At 39.0% G+C, this 19,886-nt stretch overlaps 1 protein-coding gene across 2 annotated transcripts in view; it reads left to right on the top strand.

Moving 5' to 3' along the window:
- Nucleotides 1–274: 274 nt before the first annotated feature.
- The window catches only part of ATL2 (atlastin GTPase 2), a 46,330-nt gene continuing 26,718 nt past the window's right edge, over nt 275–19,886 (top strand). For both annotated transcript variants that reach the window (XM_079792156.1, XM_079792157.1), the window contains exon 1: nt 275–412. In XM_079792156.1, the coding sequence (XP_079648282.1) occupies nt 295–412 (118 nt within the window). In that variant the 5' untranslated portion in view covers nt 275–294. The remainder of the gene's footprint in view (nt 413–19,886) is intronic.

The following is a 19,886-nucleotide window of genomic DNA, read 5'->3' as shown; positions in this document are numbered from 1 at the left end:
CCCAGGGCTAAGGGTGTGTACACAGATCTCAGGGCTGTGGGGGTGTGAGACCGCGCGGTGGGGGCGCCGCCCAATTCCTCCCACGAGGGAAAGGCCAGGCAAACCCCCCGCCGGGCCAGCGGTGCCGGGGCGGAGCGAGGGCGCCGGTGGGCGTGGCGGGAGGGCGTGGGAAGGATAAGGAGGCCAGGCTGAGGGCGGCGCTAGGACCCGCCGGCGCCCGCCGGCTCCCGGGAGGTTGATAAAGCGGCGGCGCCGTTTGACGTCAGTGGGGAGTTAATTTTAAATCGGTACAAGATGGCGGAGGGGGACGAGGTGGCGCGGAGGCTGCAGCCGCCCCTGGGGCTGCGGTGCCGGCGGCGGACCAGCGACGCCGGCACCGAGGTTAACCACGTCTCGTCCACGACCTCGCTAGGTACGGGCGGCGGGAGGAGGCCGCGGGGTCCGGGTGGGGAGCGGGCGCGGGCCGCTCGGGCGCGCGGGCTCCGGCTGCAGGCGGCGGCGGGGTCGTGGCCGCGGCCGCTCGGCTCTCCTCCCGTCGCCGCGCCGGGCAGCCGGGCTGTCGGGCCTACCCCTCGCCGCGCCCCGCGCTCCCGCCGCGCGCGCGGGCCTGAAAGGGCGCCCGGCGGCCGCAGCTCCCGCAGCTGTCGGTGCTCGGGAGGCGCGCGTCTGCGCCCGGTCGGGCCCGGCCCCCTGCCCGCCCGCCGCGTGGCTGCCGCTGCGTCCGCCCCGACCCGAGGGGGCGGCCTTGAGCCGGGGCTGAGGACCCGGGCGCGGGGAGGGGGGCGGCGGCGGGGCTGGGTCCCGGAGAGGTCGGGACGCGCGGCAGGGCGACCTGTCACCCGCGGGCGCTCGCTCGCTGCTGTGTCCCTCGGGCGGCAGGGTGACCGGGCAGTGATGGGCCCCGCGGAGGAGGAGCGCGCGCGGGGAGCGGACACATCGCCGCCGGGTCGGGAAACTCTCCGGGCACCTTCCCGGAGGGAAGCGCCGCCCGCGGGGCCAGGCGGTGCCCGGCGCTCGCGTTCCCGGGCCCCTCGGCCCCTGGACCCCCTTGGCGCGGTTGCGCGTGGCCAGGGTGCGAGTCCAGACGGAGTTGTCAAACTGGGGTCCGAGTCAGTGGCTCAGACCCTCCGACTGAGCGTGTCTGGTGCGAAGTCCCCTGACCCCTCGCTCCCGGGTTTTTGCTGAATTGAGTCCCCACTCGGGGAGCACGAGGAGCGCCCCTGCGCCCTGGAGACGCGTGTGCGCTGGCCGCGGAGCGCGGTGCGGCCGTCTCGCCGATAGCACCCCTGTTTTTAGGAGTTTAGCATTGGATCTTTCCCGGTGGTGTGAATCGAACACATGGAATTCTGTCCGGGAATTTTGATGGTACTTAAAGGCATGAAGTTTGCAAAGGCTTACATAAATCATAAAAGCTCCCAGTTAGGTCAGCACGGCCATGGCATAGGTTAAGAGTTGGTTAACTACACCAACTAGGAACTTGCGATTTTTCAGAGTTCTCTCTTTCCAAAATCTGATCTAAGATTTTGTGAGATGAAATGGAAAACATTTTGATGAAATAGTGACCATGAAGGCCCACTTGAATAGAAAAGTTTATGGGAAATAATACTTCTTCATTCACGGTAGCCCTGGGACGTGTCAGAGGTGAGGTCAGATTGTAGAGATTTGGTAAGGGGAAAAGAACAGGAAATAAAGCTTGTTTTATTACTACCTGCCAACCAAAGCACATGGCAGAACTGTTTACGCAGGAAAAAAAAAGGGGGGGGGGATGTTTTGTCCTAGATCTCTTCTGGTTGGAATTCTCAAGTAATTGGCTTGGAATGCAGTTGGATTGGTTAATTTAGCTCTTTCGGACCCTAAGGGATGTGTGTGTGTGTGTGTGTGTGTGTGTGTGTGTGTGTGTCTGTCTGTCTATATATCTGTCTTTCTATGTACCCGTCTAATCAGGAGCATAAGTTTTTGACTCAGCTGTGGCCAAGAACATCGTTTTTATGCTGTGGCACACTGAGAAGAGACGGGATCCTTAAACCTGGACAGACACGGCTCACCATTTATTAAATGCTCAGTCTGCTACTCACAGATGTTAGTCTTTTTTTCTCTCCTTCTTCTAGAGTTAGCCTTCACTTGATAGTCATTCCTAGCAAATGAATGCCTAAAACAGTCCCTCTCCCTGCTAATTTGCTCTGAGTCACCTATTACTACATTAGAAACCAAATAACTTGTTAAGATTTGTGTTTAAAGGAAGAGCAAACAGGCTGTGAATGAAGAGGGACTCATCTGTTTTTGACGGTAGAAACTCTTTGTCTCCCTCTGCTTTCTGGATGAGTAAAGTTGAAGTGCTAAGTTGGGGTGAGTCAGGTGCAACTCCAGTAGTTTCGTCTTAGGTGCTTCGTGTCTCTTTTAAGAGAAATACTTCCTTTTTTAGGAAATGTAGGATCTTTATAAAGCATTAACACTCATGTTTTAATGACTTTGTAGGATGATAGGAATATGTAGATGTTTAGTCAAGTGTTGAAATCCTTTGAAATTATTTTTTGGGGGAAGGAAGAGCTGTCTTAGAGTAATTTATTATAAGGAATGAGTTTAAAATGAGATTATTCTGGCCTTAAGTAGAGTGCACCTATTTTGGAATTCCTTTTTCATTTGCTACTGTTTTATAACTTTAGGATAAAGTTTTGGAATATTCACAAGTAAAAATAATTTATTGAAATTGTTAGAATTTTTCCAAAATTGTGATTTTTCCATCTGTCTGATAGTAAGCAGCTGCCTGGAAGACTGTCATCTAGTTTGATCCTGTAGTTCAAGACATGGTTTTATTATTTTTATTATTTTAAAACATTTTTATTGATTTCAGAGAGGAAGGGAGAGGGAGAGAGAGATAGAAACATCAATGATGAGAGAGAATCATCGATTGGCTGCCTCCTGCACGCCCCACACTGGGAATCAAGCCAGAAAACTGGGCATGTGCCCTGACCGGGAATTGAACCGTGACCTCCTGGTTCATAGGTAGACACTCAATCACTGAGCCAGGCCGGCAGGGCAAAACATGTTTTAAAAATTGCAACACTTGGTAGCAATATACATCAAAAAAATTGTTTGTGCCCCCGTGGAAGACGTGCTTGACATACAATTGTAAGCAAAGCCATTTAGCAGGCAGGCTCTCAAATGTAAGAGCCAGAAATGTAAGGGATGGGAATAAAAGTTAAACTTTTGTAATGGTAATTTACAGCTTTACCAAAGGAGGTTTTCTCTGGGGTGGGTGCTGAGAAACAGCTTTTTTTCCCCTTTTCTTTTTAAACGTGTAATAGTACTGTAGTCTCTGTAGCCATTTTGGAATTTCAAAGTTCAGGTGTGTTGTTTACTTTCTTGGACATTATTTAACTTAAGGAAGATAGTTGGGAATATAGAGTAATTGAACTTGATTCCCCAGTGAATTCATTACTCATGTAAGTTTCTTCCTATCCCTTACTCTCAGCACCCATAATACAGAAGACGGTTGAGGGCTCTCTCTGATAGCTTTAAAAATGGCTAGCAGAAAAAAAACCCAACCTGAAAGTATGATGGCAATAGGATACCTGTTACTTTATAAAGTACTTTAAACATCTGGCTTTGATTGTATTTTCTTTGAAAATCTTTCTGTGAGGGAATTAAGTTTCCATATTAGAGGGAATGATTGTGACTTGTCACAGAAACTACTCAGAGGCACTCTTACTTAAAGTAGGAGGCCTTTCTTCATTGAAAATTGTCACATAATTAGAGATGAATGGGTAAAACTTTGAAGTCTGATATCATACTAATGAGAAGATAGGGTTGTTAAAAGTAATGGGTGGCTGGGTGGCTCAGTTGGTTGGAGTGTCAGCTGCTACACCAAAAGGTTGCAGATTCACTTTCCAGTCACGGCACATCCTAGGTTGCAGGTTCAAACTGATTGATGTTTCTCCTTTCTCACATCAATGTTTCTTTCTCAATATCAATAAAAACATATCCTTGGGTGGGGATTAGAAGAAAAAAAAAGTGAAGATGGGGCAAGTCACTAAGTGAAGTGGGAAATAATAAAATTTTTCTTTTTAATCCTAATCTGAGGATATGTTTATTGACTTTAGAGAGGTAGGAAGGGAGGGAGGGAGTGAGGAGGGAAGAAGGGAGAGAGAGAGAGAGAGAGAGAGAGAGAGAGAGAGAGAGAGAGAGAAAGAGAGAAAGAAACATCAATCGGACAGAATTTGCCACAACCGGGAATCAAACCCTCAACCTATGTATGTGCCCTGACTGGGAATTGAACCCACGACCTTTCGGTTTACAGGACAATGCTCCAACCAATGGAACCACACTGGCCAGGGCAGGAGTGGGAAATTTTAAAGTAGAAAGGGTAACGGTAGATATTGTAGAAAGAAGTAGAAGTAATTAAATAGAACAATTTTGCTTGTGCACATTGAGAAGCACAAAGTCTTCATAAGTGCAGAGCCAAGAGAACTATTGTATTTTAAAAATGATTTTTCCAGTTATTACTAATCACAACTCTGTGTTTGAGTACACATATTTGCTAAACTTGAGTAGAAATGTGTGTATATAGGTAGCCACCCTCAATACCCACTCTGGAGCAAATGGCTATAAAGTAGTTGATTTTATGGGCAGATGTCTATTTGAAACACTGTTACGTCATGAAAGACTAGTGTATACATCCTGTTTTTACACAGGGAGATAGTTTGTACTTCTCACTGACTTCTGGCCAGTACAAGGAGAATCTAGGGGATTCCCTTGCTAACATGCCAGCTTAACAAAATGTATTTATATAATTTGTATTTCTATGGTTGGCTTCAAAATCGCCAGTAACTCTGTTAACTTGGTGAAGAATGTAACTGATGAAAGTTGCTTATCTAGATCTCTAATACATTCATCTTTTTATTGCATAATACTCAGATTGTGGGGGTTATGTTTCTTTAACCATAAAGAAGAAAGATGGTGTATGGGAAAAGAAGGAGGAATCAAAACCTGAGTGACTTCACTTGAACTCTCTGATCCTTGAAGCCTATGAAATATGGTAGTGATAATAATCCCCTAACAGGGCTGCTATGGGAAACAAATAAGATGACAGTTTTGTAAATTGTAAAGTTGTCTGTGCTTAAGACACAGTAATAGATATGTAAGGAAATGCCAATTTGAATACTTGTGCTATTATTTATATGTGTTTATTTGAAATCAGAAAGTCTCTTGTAATTGTTTTTCTGTAATGTGGACAAAGGTTTAGTTTGGACAAGGGTAGTAGGTAAATTATTAACTTTATGTGTAAATTGGTGATAATGTGTTCAGGATGAGGGTATTGTGAGTGTTAAATATGATGAAAGTGCTTAACCCAATGGAAAACATTCTATTGATGGTAGTTATTACTATAATTTGTGGTTATCTAAGATGAGACTTTGAACGAAAAATTAATTTGTAAAATAGGTGACTTGAAAGGCCTTTGTTTAGTTTTTTATAAGATAAAGGTAAACATCCATACTTCTGTCATTTTAATAAACTTGCATTTTAGAGAATCACTTAATATGGCAAAATAGTCTTCTGAAATTGCTTTTTTCAATTACAAGATTCAATATGAATTCATTTTTTAGTTAAGGTCATGACAGTTTTCAAGTAGAGTGCATTTTAAACAGTAAACATGCAAAATCTAACTATGGTCTTTTGTGCACAAGAATGACTAAAAAATGATTGACTTAATACCACACTAATTATTATCATATATAAGAAATAGCCGATGAATGCATCAATAAGTGGAATAAACAAATCGATGTTTTTCTCCCCCCTTCCCTTCTCTCTCTTTCTCAAATCAATAAAAAAATTTTCCCCTTTATATAATAATTTATAGTAGAGTCACGAGTAGTGATTAGAACATAGTTATTTTAACCAATGACTTACTTTTGAGCTTTTGAGTTCTATAAACTTCCTGTGACCTTCAGAATGGAGGCTTGGATTACTCCGTAATAACATTTTCCTCCTCCTAGAGGTTAATATCAACTGATTGGTCTTTAAACATTTTTTTATTATTAAATAGATAATAACTTATGAAGGCACTTTGAAGCTTTAAAGCCTTCCTTAAATTCTAGTGTGAAATTGGCACACTAAGCAAGCTGTTTTTTTCTGTATTTGAATGAATGGATTTATGAGATATTAAAAGTTTGATTAAGTTCACTTGTATTAGAATGGAGGGTGATTTTTTTGAATAGGAGAGAAATTTTGGCTGGAAATAAACCTTGTTCTTAGATTTTTTAAAAAGACAGTTATTAATTAGATCTTCAGAAATTGCTGTTTTCTTTTCATCAGACTTTAATTTTAAAATAAGTTTGTCAATATGGACTGGCTACATGGAGTTTTTCTTTAGAATTTAGAGGCTTTTTACGTATTGCAAGAAAATGACAGGGCACTTGGATATTGTTTTCAAAAAATTCTAAATTTAGGCTAGAAGGTCAAGGGAAGGTCAACAATTATAGCTGATGCCAAATGTCTTACAACTGCATGTTAAGATGGAATTTTAAAAAATATTTTATTTTTTATTGTTGACATTATTACAGATGTCTCACCCTCTCCCATCTCCCCTCCTTTGCCCACCTCTATCCAGACCTTCTCCTTCCCCTCCCTCTGGCTTAAGATAGAAATTTACTGCCTTTAAGTTACAGCTAAACTTGTGATTGATGGAACAGGGTTTGTGACCACAGCTCTTTACCTAAAGGAGTGATATGATAATTCACACCTTGTTGTAAAAGTTTAATTTTCTTTTTAAATTTAAAAAGCAATAATCTTTGTAGACACTTGGAAAACACAAAATAAAAAGGAAGAAAGTAAAAATCATATCAACTAGTGGTAACCACTGCTGACATTTTAGTGTACATCTTTTAGTTTATATCCTTTTGTAATTTTTCCTAAATTGAGATCTTACTGTAATTTTGTAGTTTACTTTTTCATTGCATATTGTATTTCCCTATGTGATTAAAAAAATCTCTACAACTTGATTTCTTAAGTGGCATTGTAGTACTACTTAACTAATCTTTTTGGATGTGGGGTTATTTCTAAACATCTGTGTAGATAAATCTTGACATTTAGGATAGGTAATAAAAGTAGATTTGTGGGTCAAATGGCATGTATATTTTCAAGATTGAAGACATACATCAGTAAATCCATTCAGAAAGGTGTATCCATTCTGTCTCCCATTAGAGTTAGGTTTGTGCTTATTTACAGATACTTTTGTTTACAAGTGGGCGTAATTTAAAAATGCAACACAGATAAAAATGGAGATTTTACTGCTTTATTTACATATCTTTGGTTACAATTGATGTTGAAAATTTAATGGGGTAACTGAATGCAAATTATTAGTTGTATGTTTGTATTCTTTGACCATCTCTCAGTGTTTCTCTTATTCTTTCATAAATGACCTTTTGCATATAAGAAATTCCTTTTCATATTTGCTTTTTAATTAAAAATTTTTTTATTTATAATTTACAGTATTACAGATGTGCGCCACACTGTCTGTATCAGTTGACCATATTGGCGTGGGTCGATTTCTAAGGTCTCTGTTCTGTTCCATTGGTCTATATGCCTGTTCTTGTGCCAGCACCAGGCTGTTTTGATTACAGTGGGTTTGTAGTATAGTTTGATATCAGATACTGTGGTCCCTCCAACTTCGTTGTTAAGATTGCTGAGACTATTCAGGGCCTCTTTTGGTTCCATATAAATTTTGGGGATATTTGTTCTAGATCTATGAAATATGCTGTTGGTATTTTAATAGGGATTGTGTTGAGTCTGTGGGCATCTGCTTCAGTGTCCAGTAGTGTGGTAGAGACTCCAAAGTTTAGGAGCTGGGTTCAAATCACCACCACAACCAAGCTTCAGCTTCCTTAACTAACACACACACACACACACACACACACACACACACACACACCCCACTTTAAAAGTTTAAGATGAAAAGATAATGTCTTAAAAGCACTTGGCATGTATTGAGTGTACAAAGAAAGTTATCCCTTTTCAGGGAAAAGGAGAACCTTATGGGACTGGGATTAGTTTTCTTTTGGGAGTAAAGAGGTGGAGAAGGACAGGCCGATAGAAGACCATATTTAGACAAAGAGCTAGCTTTTTTCCCGTTGATGTTATAAGTTGACACCTACCTTATAAAAGGGCTTTGCAGTTTCTTATAATGTTGAAAAGTGCAGAACAGCCTCCAGTTCTAAGCTTTCACATAGATGGGAGATCAAATAGAACGTATGCATATTTGTGATTACAGTTTACATTAAGTTTATAATTTCAGAAGTAGAATTTACTGTGTGCTAGTGTTGTTGAGGAAGACTTCATGGAGGTGGGTGGACTTTGAAAAATGGGTTGGTCTTAGATAGCAGAGTGTAGGATATACTAGTTTGAAAGATAATAAAGATAGTAAGGAAGCTTTTGCAAAAAGTTTAAGCACTAGCCTCTCCTTTCTAATAATTTTTCTAAAAGGATTGCTTAAAAAAGTATTTAAAAACAATTAGGGAAAGGCAGTTGAAAGAACAAATGGTGTTAGAGCATCCTTCCTGCATAATATGCAAATCGATCAAATGGTGAAAGGACCGGTTGCTATGATGTGCACTGACCACCAGGGGGCAGATGCTCAATGCAGGAACTGCCCCCTGGTGGTTAGTGCACTTTCATGGGGAGCGCAGCTCAGCCAGAAGCTGGGCTCACAGCTGGCGAGCGCAGTGGCTGGCGGAGGTGGCGGCCTCTGCGGCAGCACTAAGGATGTCCTACTGAGGTCTTCCGCACTTCGAGAGGGCGCAGGCAGGGCTGAAGGACTCCCCACCCCCCTGAGTGCACAAATTTTGTGCACCGGACCTCTAGCGTTTAATAAAAGAGGAGTATGGGCTGTTTTTCTGTACCCCGGTAGAGCAAAGAATTGACTTAAATAACTGGATAATTCTTAGGAAAACTGCCTGAACAGTCTCAAATGTGACTTCTTAAAAACTATGGAGCCCTGACCGGTTTGGCTCAGTGGATGGAGCGTCGGCCTCCAGACTGAGGGGTCCCAGGTTCGATTCCGGTCAAGGGCATGTACCTTGGTTGCGGGCACATCCCCAGTGGGGAGTGTGCAGGAGGCAGCTGATCGATGTTTCTCTCTCATCGATGTTTCTAACTCTCTATCCCTCTCCCTTCCTCTCTGTAAAAAAAATCAATAAAATATATTAAAACAAAACAAAACTATGGAGATGTGTTCCTCCATCCTGTTTTTGAGCATGTATATTTTAGGAATATCTAGTTTAAAGGAATCCTGGTATGTACTTTAAAATTCCCATACTAGAGAAATGATAAAAGGAGAGTATGCTGAGAATTTTTGACTTTCTTATCCCTTTTGTTTTTTCAAGTTAGTTACATTAAATATATTATTGATTTTTTACAGAGAGGAAGGAAGAGGGGTAGAGAGTTAGAAACATCGATGAGAGAGAAATATCAATCAGCTGCCTCCTGCACACCCCCTACAGGGGATGTACCCGCAACCAAGGTACATGCCCTTGATCAGAATCGAACCTGGGACCCTTGAGTCCGCAGGCCAACGCTCTATCCACTGAGCCAAACCGACCAGGGCAAGTTAGTTACATTTTATCTAACTGGATGGACGTTTGTTTTGGGTACTTTTCCCTTCTTTTTACTGCTTACAAATTTTGCCCGTATTGAGCCAAGTTTGGGATTTGAGTGTATACTTTACCCCCACCCCACCCCCCTTTTTTTTAAACTGCTGCTTTAACAAGTCATCTGAGGTAGAGTTGTGGCAAAATGGAACTTAAGCGTCTTATTTCCAGAGTCTTGGCAGATAGATACCAATTTGAGATTTGTCATGAAAACCCTATTCTAAATTTAAGCTTGGGTCCTGTGTGCATTGTTATTATTAATTTTAGTGACTCCTTTCCTAACTGGTTATCCCAAATTTCAATAGCTCTTTTGTGGGTTTAATATCTTTTGACTTACTATGGAGTTAATTTTTGGGGGCCAAAAAGGGAATGTTTAAACTATTTGCCCGAGTCAGGGAAACCTACTCTGACTTTGGATTCCTGTTCCCTGTGTTACAAAACTTTGTAGTCACTGTATCAGAAATACTTTTGAAAAGAGAAATTTAATGCATTGTTGCTTTTTAAAGGCTTATAAGAAAGAGAATGTCTCTTATAAAAAATATGGAGTAATTTAGTGTTATTTGTTGCCTAGTCCAAAGAAGGATGTTGAACTAGCTAGGTCTTACATGCATCACTTTCTCTTTTTACTGTCACCTCCTCACTTTGTGCCTCTCACCTTATACTCAGTCTCTTCCAGTTGCCTTATATCTGTTTTCTCTGTTTTTAGACTCTCATTACACTTCTTCCTCACTCATCACTTTCACCTTATCTTTCTAACACAGCTTTGATCTTATCACTTTGCTTCAAAATTTTCCGTGGCTCTCCTCAGAATAATGCCAGCACTCTTAGCCTAAACTTTTAAGTTTAGCCTTAATCTGATTTTCAGGGTGCAGAGGGATGCAGAGGATGTCTTCATTAATAACCCCAATTTAAATAGTCCAGTATAGTATTTCCTTTATACTGTTCTTTTATGCTTGTTTGTGTTCAAACCTTGGGAGTTATTACTAGCAAATTGTACATCTCTAGTATCAAGTAGAGTGCCTTGCTCTTTAATTACTGGCTTGTGGTAAGTAGGGTGGGGACCTTTCTCACTTATTCATGACACATTGTATAGGTCATTGTGTCAGTGAATATGAACTAGTGAGTTGCACATTTATTTATATTACATATAAATATATATGCATGTCTTACCAAAGATGGGCAAATAAACTTTATTTATTTACTTACTTACTTACTTACTTACTTACTTATTTAGAGTTTATTTGAGCCAAAACTGATGACATATGCTAGAGAGCAAGATCCCAAATGCTTATGCATCTTATATTTTAAAAGTCTACAACTTAAAACTTGCCCTTTACTAAAGCTATGAATGAAAAAGAATTGTTTCCCAAATGGGTGACTGTATAAATGATGTGCTGACTATATACATGATTGTTTTGACAAGGAAATTTTTGGAGAAAGTAATGGGAAAAATAGCTGTATGCCAAAATTTGTTATAAAGGTAAGATATATACCCCTCTCCTTTTTGTTAAAAAGTTGTATTTTAAAAAAAATATTTTTAATGATTTGAGAGAGAAACATTGGTTTGTGGTTCGCTTATTTATGCACTCATTGGTTGATTCTTTTAAAAAATATATATTTTTATTGATTTTAGAGAGAGGCAGGGAGAGGGATAGAGAGATAGAAACATGGATGAGAAAGAAACATTGATTGGCTGCCTCCTGCACATCCCCTACTGGGGATCAAGCTGGCAACCTAGGCATGTGCCCTGACCGGGAATTGAACTGTGACCTCCAGGTTCATGGGCCTGGGCAACAGATTGTATTTTTGGTAACTTTTTTCAATTTTCTAGAAATTTTGAGCACATACGAATTCAGCTTTGAGTTTATTCAACAAACTTGCTTGGTTGGCACAGTTGGAAGATGATGGATTTGACTATTATAAAGACCTGGGTGTGTATCCCTATTTGATTACTTTAAAATGCTATGTCCTTGCAAATTGCTTAATCTGTGCCTCAGTATCCTTTATACAAACAAGGAAACTCATTGCTACCCCACAAAGTGATTTTATGTAGAGATACTATGCTATTACTAGAGGCCCAGTGCACGAAATTCATGCGCTCAGGAGGGTCCCTCAGCCTGGCCTGCGCCCACTTGCAGTCCAGGAGCCCTCAGGGGATGTCCAGCTGCTGGCTTAGGCCCGCTTCCCGTGGGGAGGGGGTCTAAGCCAGCAGTTGGACATCCTTAGCACTGCTGTGGAGGCGGGAGAGGCTGCCGCCACTGCCACCGCCACTGTGCTCGCCAGCCATGAGCCGGGCTTCTGGCTGAGCAGGGGGAGTGCACTGACCATGGGTCGTTCCGCCGTTTGGTCGATTTGCATATTAGTGGGTGTTCAGTGAATATTTATTGAGAGAATCAAGACTTATATACCCCCCCACTTGTATTCTTTTGTCCCCTGAATCAAAATTACCTTGGTGGTTTTCAGTGCGGTGTTGGTTATAAAGGTAGATTACTAGACCCCATATCTAATCAGCTGTCGCAACACTGGATGAGAAGTCCAAGAATTTGTATCCTAAACGAGCCACCCTGGTGGTTCTTAAGTTTAGTGTACATGGGACTCACAGTTTTATTGTGTGGCTGTACCTAATTAGATGCTGACAGTGTAACTCAGTTGTAGACCCATGTATAATTAAATTACAGATGAATTGACCGTTCTGTAGCAAAATATTTCCCTGTTGATCTGTAGGGTAGAGTTATGTGTATTTGTAGTTTTGATTATATTAGTTATTCTAGTTTTGTCCCAAAATCCAGTATGATTCAGAACTTTAAGGATCTAGACATCTGAAATACTAGATGTTTACCAATGCACTTTGCCCAAACAAAATAAAACCCTTTAAACCAGGAAAAAAAAAAAATATATTTTGTTTTTACTGACAAGAATGGATGATGCCCTGGCTGGCTTGTCTCAGTGGTTAGAGTGTTGGCCTGTGGATTGAAGGGACTCGTGTTTGTTTCCCAAACAAGGGCATGTTACTGGGTTCTTCCCCGCCCTGGGTCAGGGTGTGTTTGTTAGGCAACCAGTCAATTGATGTGTCTCAGATCTATGTTTTTCTTTCCCTCTTTCTCCCTCCCTTCCACTCTCTCTAAAAAATCAATAGAAAAAAAAAAATCCTGGTGAGGATTTAAAAAAAAAAGAATGGATGAGCTGATATCAGGGATTTAAGTGAAAAGCATAATTCAAAAGTAGGTCTGAGTTAGTCTTCTTTCTATGGCTATACCACCTGAGAACAGTGGTTGGTCCTATCACATTTAAAGGCAGTTTGGTATAGAGGAAACAGCTTGGGCTTAATGTAAAAACTTAGGAAGAAATCTTGATGCATATACTACTTTTAGCTGTGGAATCTTCAAGAAAAAGAAAATTTAAAGTTGTTTGAATATCCGCATTTCCCCCTCTCTGAAATGGGAATAATTGTTAAAACACAGGGTTGTTGAGAGGATTCCTGTCACAGTGCCTGGCATAAGTCAGAGTCATAAGAGTCTTAGTGAAAGTAAATTCTGAAGCAGTTTAAAATACTTCATTAAAACAATTGTAACATATTTCAAACTTATAAAAATGACAGGAAACTGTAATAGATGCCCAAATGCCCATTGCATAGATCTATTAATATTTGCCATGTTTGTTTAAAATCCTTTTTTTAAAAAGAAAAAGTGTTACTGTATAGTTGAAGGGTTCTCCCAACATCTCTCTCCTTCCTTTCCCCCACAGATATATGCCTCTCTTGAAGTGATATATATGTTTTCTGGTTTTAAAATAGTTGTGTAAAATGTCTATATATTTTCTCTAAATAATACATAGTATTGTGGCATGTTAAAATTTTTTTTTAGTAAGTGGCTTAAACTGTACTTGTGGCTTGACTTTTTCTCATTTTACATTGGTTTTGAGGTTTATCCATGTGTACACATTTAGATCTTATTCATAATTTTAATTATTTCATGGTTTATTCATGGATATTCAGGTTCCAATTTTTATTTTTACGGTTACAAACAATGCTTCAGGAAACAAGAGACCTTGTCTCTTTCTCCATGTGCATATGTGTAAGAATTTTTCTAGTATATGAACAAAGTTAATAAAAAATTAAATTTAAAAAGTTTCACTACTCTGTACTCTAAGTGTTTAAAAATGTGGACCAGGGAACAAAAGTATACCCCCGCTCCCCAAAGAAAGAGCAGATGTAAGAGTCTTGGGGTGACTTGGATGAGATTTTCTGCAAGACCTTCCTTTAGAAGAAAATAGAGAAGAACCTAAATGAGGACTCTTAAGTTGCAGAGCCTAAATAGAATTTTTCTGAATTTGTGTTGTTGCTCAGAGTTCCATGAGCCATTACTCATTTTAGCATCTCTTAACTAGCCAACAAAATTGCTTTATAAACTCCAGCCTCATTTAAAATACCTAATTTAAAATTCATTTCAGTTGAAAAATATTTTTTATCTCAAAGTACACTGATATCCAAATGTATTCTTTAAGAACTACTTAATATTTGATGATAAACTCTGGGAAAATACTTTTAGCTGATATGTTTGTAATCTATTTTACATTTTTCTTCATCTATTTAGATAAATGCATGAAGGAATTTTTATGATTCAGTATTCTTAAAATGGGAACAGCAGAAATTCTGTTGCATCAGTGCTGGTTACTATGGAAACAGATTTCAAGTGCAAAATAATATGTAAAATTTATAGGAAAACAACTTTTTGTTTATCTCTTGATTTGATAGTAATGAAAGGAGATGAACTATATTATATACTCTTTAAAAGCATTTTTAAAACTTGGTGATTTAGGATGGTCTTGTTGGTCAAAGGGATAAAGCTAATGGGGGACGTTATCTGAAGGGGTTCAGAACAGGCCTCCCCAAGATGTGCCAATTTGGGCTATGAATTATTTTACGCTGAATGCAGTTGAGACCCTATCCCTCCTTAACTACCTAGAACAGTGGTTCTCAACCTTTCTAATGCCGCGACCCTATAATATAGTTCCTCATGTTGTGGTGACCCCCAACCATAAAATTATTTTCGTTGCTACTTCATAACTGTAATTTTGCTAGTTATGAATCGTAATGTAAATATCTGTGTTTTCCGATGGTCTTAGGCTCTACAGCAGCGGTTCTGTTGCGACCCACAGTTTGAGAACTGCTAGCAGAGTTTCTTGGCTCAGGCTGCCATATATACTTCATTTTACTTTTCTGTCTCTGAACCTGTCAAGTTTGTGGGGGTTCCCATATCAATATATAATTAAATTTGGTTATTTTTTTTTTTTTTTTGGTCTCAAATCAGTTTAAATAGACCAGCTGTAAGACTCTAGAAAGAAGGGTAGTGTAAAATTTCTTTCTCCCCCATATAACTAATATCCGACATTGTAAAGTTTTTATTTTGGCAATTTGCATTGTAGTTACAGTTTCATATGAGAGAAGTTTAACTTTATAAGTTTTTTAATAACATTTTACAGGAGCAAATAGTTAAAACCTTCTTTCTTTCTTTTTTTTTTTTTGTAGTAACTGATTGGCTAATAGCTTCTTCTCTCTTTCAAAAACATAGTTTATTGAAGTCCATGTTTGTGTCTTTGTCATTCTTACTCCAGGCAGTACCTATTTGGGGCAGAGGGAGGGAAGTTGAGCACTACTAGAAAAGCTCACCCAGGTGACTGATGATGATTCCTTACTAGTAGTTTTCAACTCTAGCTATATATCATGTCAACATATTAAAATATTTTTTACATTCACATTTTTAAAGTAGTAGCCAGGATGGAGTGGTTAGTTGTGTCATAGCATTAGCGGTCTTCCAGGAAGAATGGATGATTATAGTTGAGCTTAAACTTTTTTCTTCTGTGGGAACTTTAACATCACTTGAAACTACATGAAATGAAATAAAATGATGTTTACATACTAAACACCTGTAAATATTGTGATCCTGGGTACTCTGTTATTTCCTGAGGACCAGCAGTGTTGGTATCATGTTGGAGTTTGAAGTGTACTGTTTCAGGCTCCACCCTGGATTTACTGAATCAGAACATGGATCCCCAGGTCATTCATGTGCATGTTAAAAGTTTGTGAAGCACTGTTATAGAGGAAATAATACTAAATTAATAAGACCTGGCCCTTTAGTGATCTAGGCATGTGTTTTCCTTATCTTTAAAATGGGTGAGTTTGGCTGCATAATGTCCAAAACCCCTGTGAGTGATATGTTAGACTTAATTTTAAGTACAGCAAGTTCTTACTTAATTTTGATGGGTTATTATAAGTTCAGTGAAATTACATATAGCATAACCAAGTTTACCATAAGCTAATTGATAAAAACAAGAGTTAAATTCCTGTAGCACATTTCTGGTCATAAAACATCACTAAACTTATAAAGAAAGACCCCAAACACTTCTAATATTATACATTGAAATAAATATGAGCTATATATACATTCAAAAAGAGTAGAAACAAGATTATTATTTTCCAACGCACTTATTTCAGTTCACGGTAGCAGGTACCTGAACCCTTCCCTATAGCTCAGGGCACAAGGCGTGAACCAGCCCTGGACAGGACACTCTTCCATTGCAGGGTGCATTCACATCCACACCCACATTCACTCAGACTGGGACAATGTAGACAAGCCAGTTCACATAATGTGCACACCTTTGGGATGTGGGAGGAAACCACAATACCTGGAGAAAATCCACGCAGACATGGGGAGGACATGCAAACTCCACACAGTGGCCTCGACCTGGAATTGCTATTTTTTTCTCTCATCAGTGTTACAATGAAACAATGTTAAATGAAATGATGTTGTTTGAGGACCTGCTATACTTGAAAGCCCTCATGTGTCTTGACATTTGTATTCTAGGGAGGATATGCATGTTCTGTTGATGCTTAGATTTAAAACACTGTGGGAGTAAACAAGTCCCTCCCATAATAAAAAGCTGTCTATTGAGTTCTTTAAGAAAAAAAGTGTTAATAACTTCATAATTCCTTTTCTATTTTTTAACCACAATATTTTGGCATGATGAAGTCCTGGATTCACAGGAATTCATTCATAAAGGAGTAAATTTGTCACCTTGGAGACCCTCATAATTATGTTTTACAGGTCCTGAATTCAGGTCAAGAGAAACATTTTAAATTGAATCTGCACAGTGTCAGAATTGATGGATAGCCCCAGTTTTTCATCACATTGGAGTGTAATATTCGTTGGCAGTTATCCTTGAAGGGGGCAATACTAATTAGAATGTTTTTTCTAGAAAATGATATTCTTTTTTTCTTTTCTTTAATCATCACCTGAGGATATTTTTCTATTGATTTTTAGAGAGAGTGAAAGACAGACAGAAATATCGATGTGAGAGAAACACATCGATTGGTTGCCTCCTGCACAAGCCTGACCAGGGCCGGGGCCAGGGAGGAACCTGCAACTGAGGTATGTGCCCTGACCAGAATTGAACCCTGGACTGTTCGGTCCACTGGCTGACACACTGTCCACTGAGCCAAACCGGCTAGGTCTATCCTTCTAATTTAATAAATGAAAGTGCTAAGGGGAATAAGTTGGATTTGATTTTTTCAAAATGCCTTACTGAAGTAACATATAAAATCCATTGATTTTTGAGTATAGTTTGAGGAGTTTTCTCAATTGTATAGTTTTGTAACCATCACACTCATGATGTAGAGCATTTCCATCTCAAAAAGTTTCCTTGTATTCTGTTTTAGTTGGCTTAGCTTGGGCTGCTATAACAAATTACCATAGACTGGGTGACTTTAAGGGACATTTACTGCTCACTTATGGAGACTGGGAAGTTCAGAATCAAAGTGCCAGCAGATTCTGGTGAGAGCCCTCTTTCTGGTTTTGGAGATGCCTATCTTCTTGCTGTATCCCCATATGGTGGAGAGAGAGATCATGTCTCCCAAGTCTCTTATTAATCTCATACATTAGCGTTTCACCCTCGTTATCCCCCAAAGGTACTACCTCCAAGTACCATCACATTGGAGATTAGGGCTTCAACATACGAATTTGGGGAGGAGGGTACACAAATGTTCAGTCCATAGTAATAGTCAGTTCTCTTCCTTTACCTTCTGTTCCTGGCAATCACTAATCTGCTTTGTTAACTTGTAGATTTGCTGTTTCTAAATTGAATCAGACACTACAATATTTTACACGTGACTTCTTTCATATAGTATATATAATGCTTTTTAGATTTATTTGTGTCATTGTTTATTTCAGTAATTCATTTCATTGCCAAGTAGTAATCAATTGTATGGCTTTAACACACAATTTATTCATTTTCCAATAAATGAACATTTGAGTTATTTCCAGTTTATGGACGTTATGAATAAAGCTGCTATGAACATTTGTGTTCAAGCCTTTTGTTGTCATATCTTTAATTTCTCTTTTAAGTACATAGGAGTGTGATTGCTGGTTGTATGGTGAGTCTTTGTTTAACTGTATATAGGGTATTGCCAGAAAGTTTTTCAAAGTGGTTGTATCATTTTATACCCTCACCAGAAATATATGTGAGTGCCAAATACTCACATAAACTCTTGTCAATCTTACTATACATTTAGCTATTTTAGTGAGGGTGTAGTGGTATCTCAATGTTTTATCGATTGACATTTTCTTAACATTTAATGGCTTTGAATATATTTTCATGAACTTACTGGCCATTCATGTATCTTCTTTGAAGTGTCTGTTAAAATCTCTTATCCATTTAAAAATGGAATTGTACTTATTGAGTTGTAGAAGTTCTTTATATATTCTGAATACTGGATTTTGATGACTGATTTTATGTCTTATGAGGGATATTTATCTATAGTTTTGCTTCCTTGTAATATCTTTGTCTGATTTTGGTATTAGGATAATAATAATACTGGTTTTATAAAATGAATTGGAAAATGGTCCCTTCTCTTATTTTTTTCTGTAAGAGTCTGTGTAGAATTGGTATACTTTCACTTGATCTTGTCTTATATATAGACAAGTTTGTCTTATATATATTGAAAAACTTTTTTTTAATTTTTATTCTCCATGCACCCTCCTGCCTCCTCTGCCCCCATCACCAAAATGCAATGCAGTGGAAGTAGAAGATAGGCTGAGAAAGTATTTTAGAGACTTTCTTTCGCTTCTAATAGCATTGGCTTGTATCTCTATCTTTCAAAAATATTTAGGTCTGCTTCATGTCCTAATAAAGTCTTTATTAGACTCCCTACTTAACAAAAACACCATTCTTTTAATAGAAATCTTCAAATACGTACAGAAATGAATAACATAAGGAAACTGTAGACACATCTCCCAGATTCAACTATTGTCAGTATAATGGCCACTTTATTTTATCTAGTCTCTCATAGCCATCCTCCCACTAGATTATTTTGAAGCAAATAGCATATTGTATGAATATTTTGTGTCTTTAAAAGATTAAAGATGTTAAAAAACATAGTATATATCACACTAGAAAAATAATTTCTTAATAGCAAATATTCCGAGTTCATATTTTCCTGTTTCAAATTTTTTATGTTTGCTTTGCTTAAACACTGCATTTGGTTGATAAGCCTCTTAAGTCTCTCTTCTGTAGGTCCTCTTCCCTCTTCTCCCCTCTTTGCTTTGCAATTTATTTGTTCAGGTTTGTTTGTTCATGGAATTTCCCATGTTCTTGAGTTTTCTGACTACATCTCTGGTTGTGGTGAATGTGTCTCCTATATTTTCTTCCCTGTAGTTAGATCTAGAGCAGTGATTTTCAACCTTTTCATCTTATGGCACACATATACTACTGCAATTCTGCAGCACACCAAAAAAATATTTTTTGCCAATCTGACAAAAAAATAGGCACACTTTTGATTGATTTACCAAAAAAAAAAAAGAGTAATAATTACCTACCCTTTTTGCTCCAAAGTGACTTTTTAAATAATTAGGTGCCTATAATTGTATATAAGGCAGTGATTTACAACTGGTGTGCCGCAGGAAATTGTAAAACATGTAATACCTGACTATGACCTCTTTTCTCTTAGATTGTCAAATAAAAGATGACAACAGCCAATAATAATAGCTATCTGGTGTGAATGAATCAAAAGTATACCCTTTTTTTGGTCAGATCAGGAAAAATATATTTTTGGTGTGCTGCACATATCTTGTAATTAGTTTATGTGTGCCATGAGATGAAAAAAGATGAAAATCGCTGATCTATCCCATCAGTTTTCCACCTAGTAGTCTTAAATCATGGTGCACTCCTGCCTTTTTGTAGTCCCCATTTCTA

The sequence above is a fragment of the Cnephaeus nilssonii genome, assembly GCF_951640355.1.
Source record: "Cnephaeus nilssonii genome assembly, chromosome: 15".
Taxonomy (NCBI): Eukaryota; Metazoa; Chordata; class Mammalia; order Chiroptera; family Vespertilionidae; genus Cnephaeus; species Cnephaeus nilssonii.
This window is presented reverse-complemented; position numbering and strand designations above follow the sequence as displayed.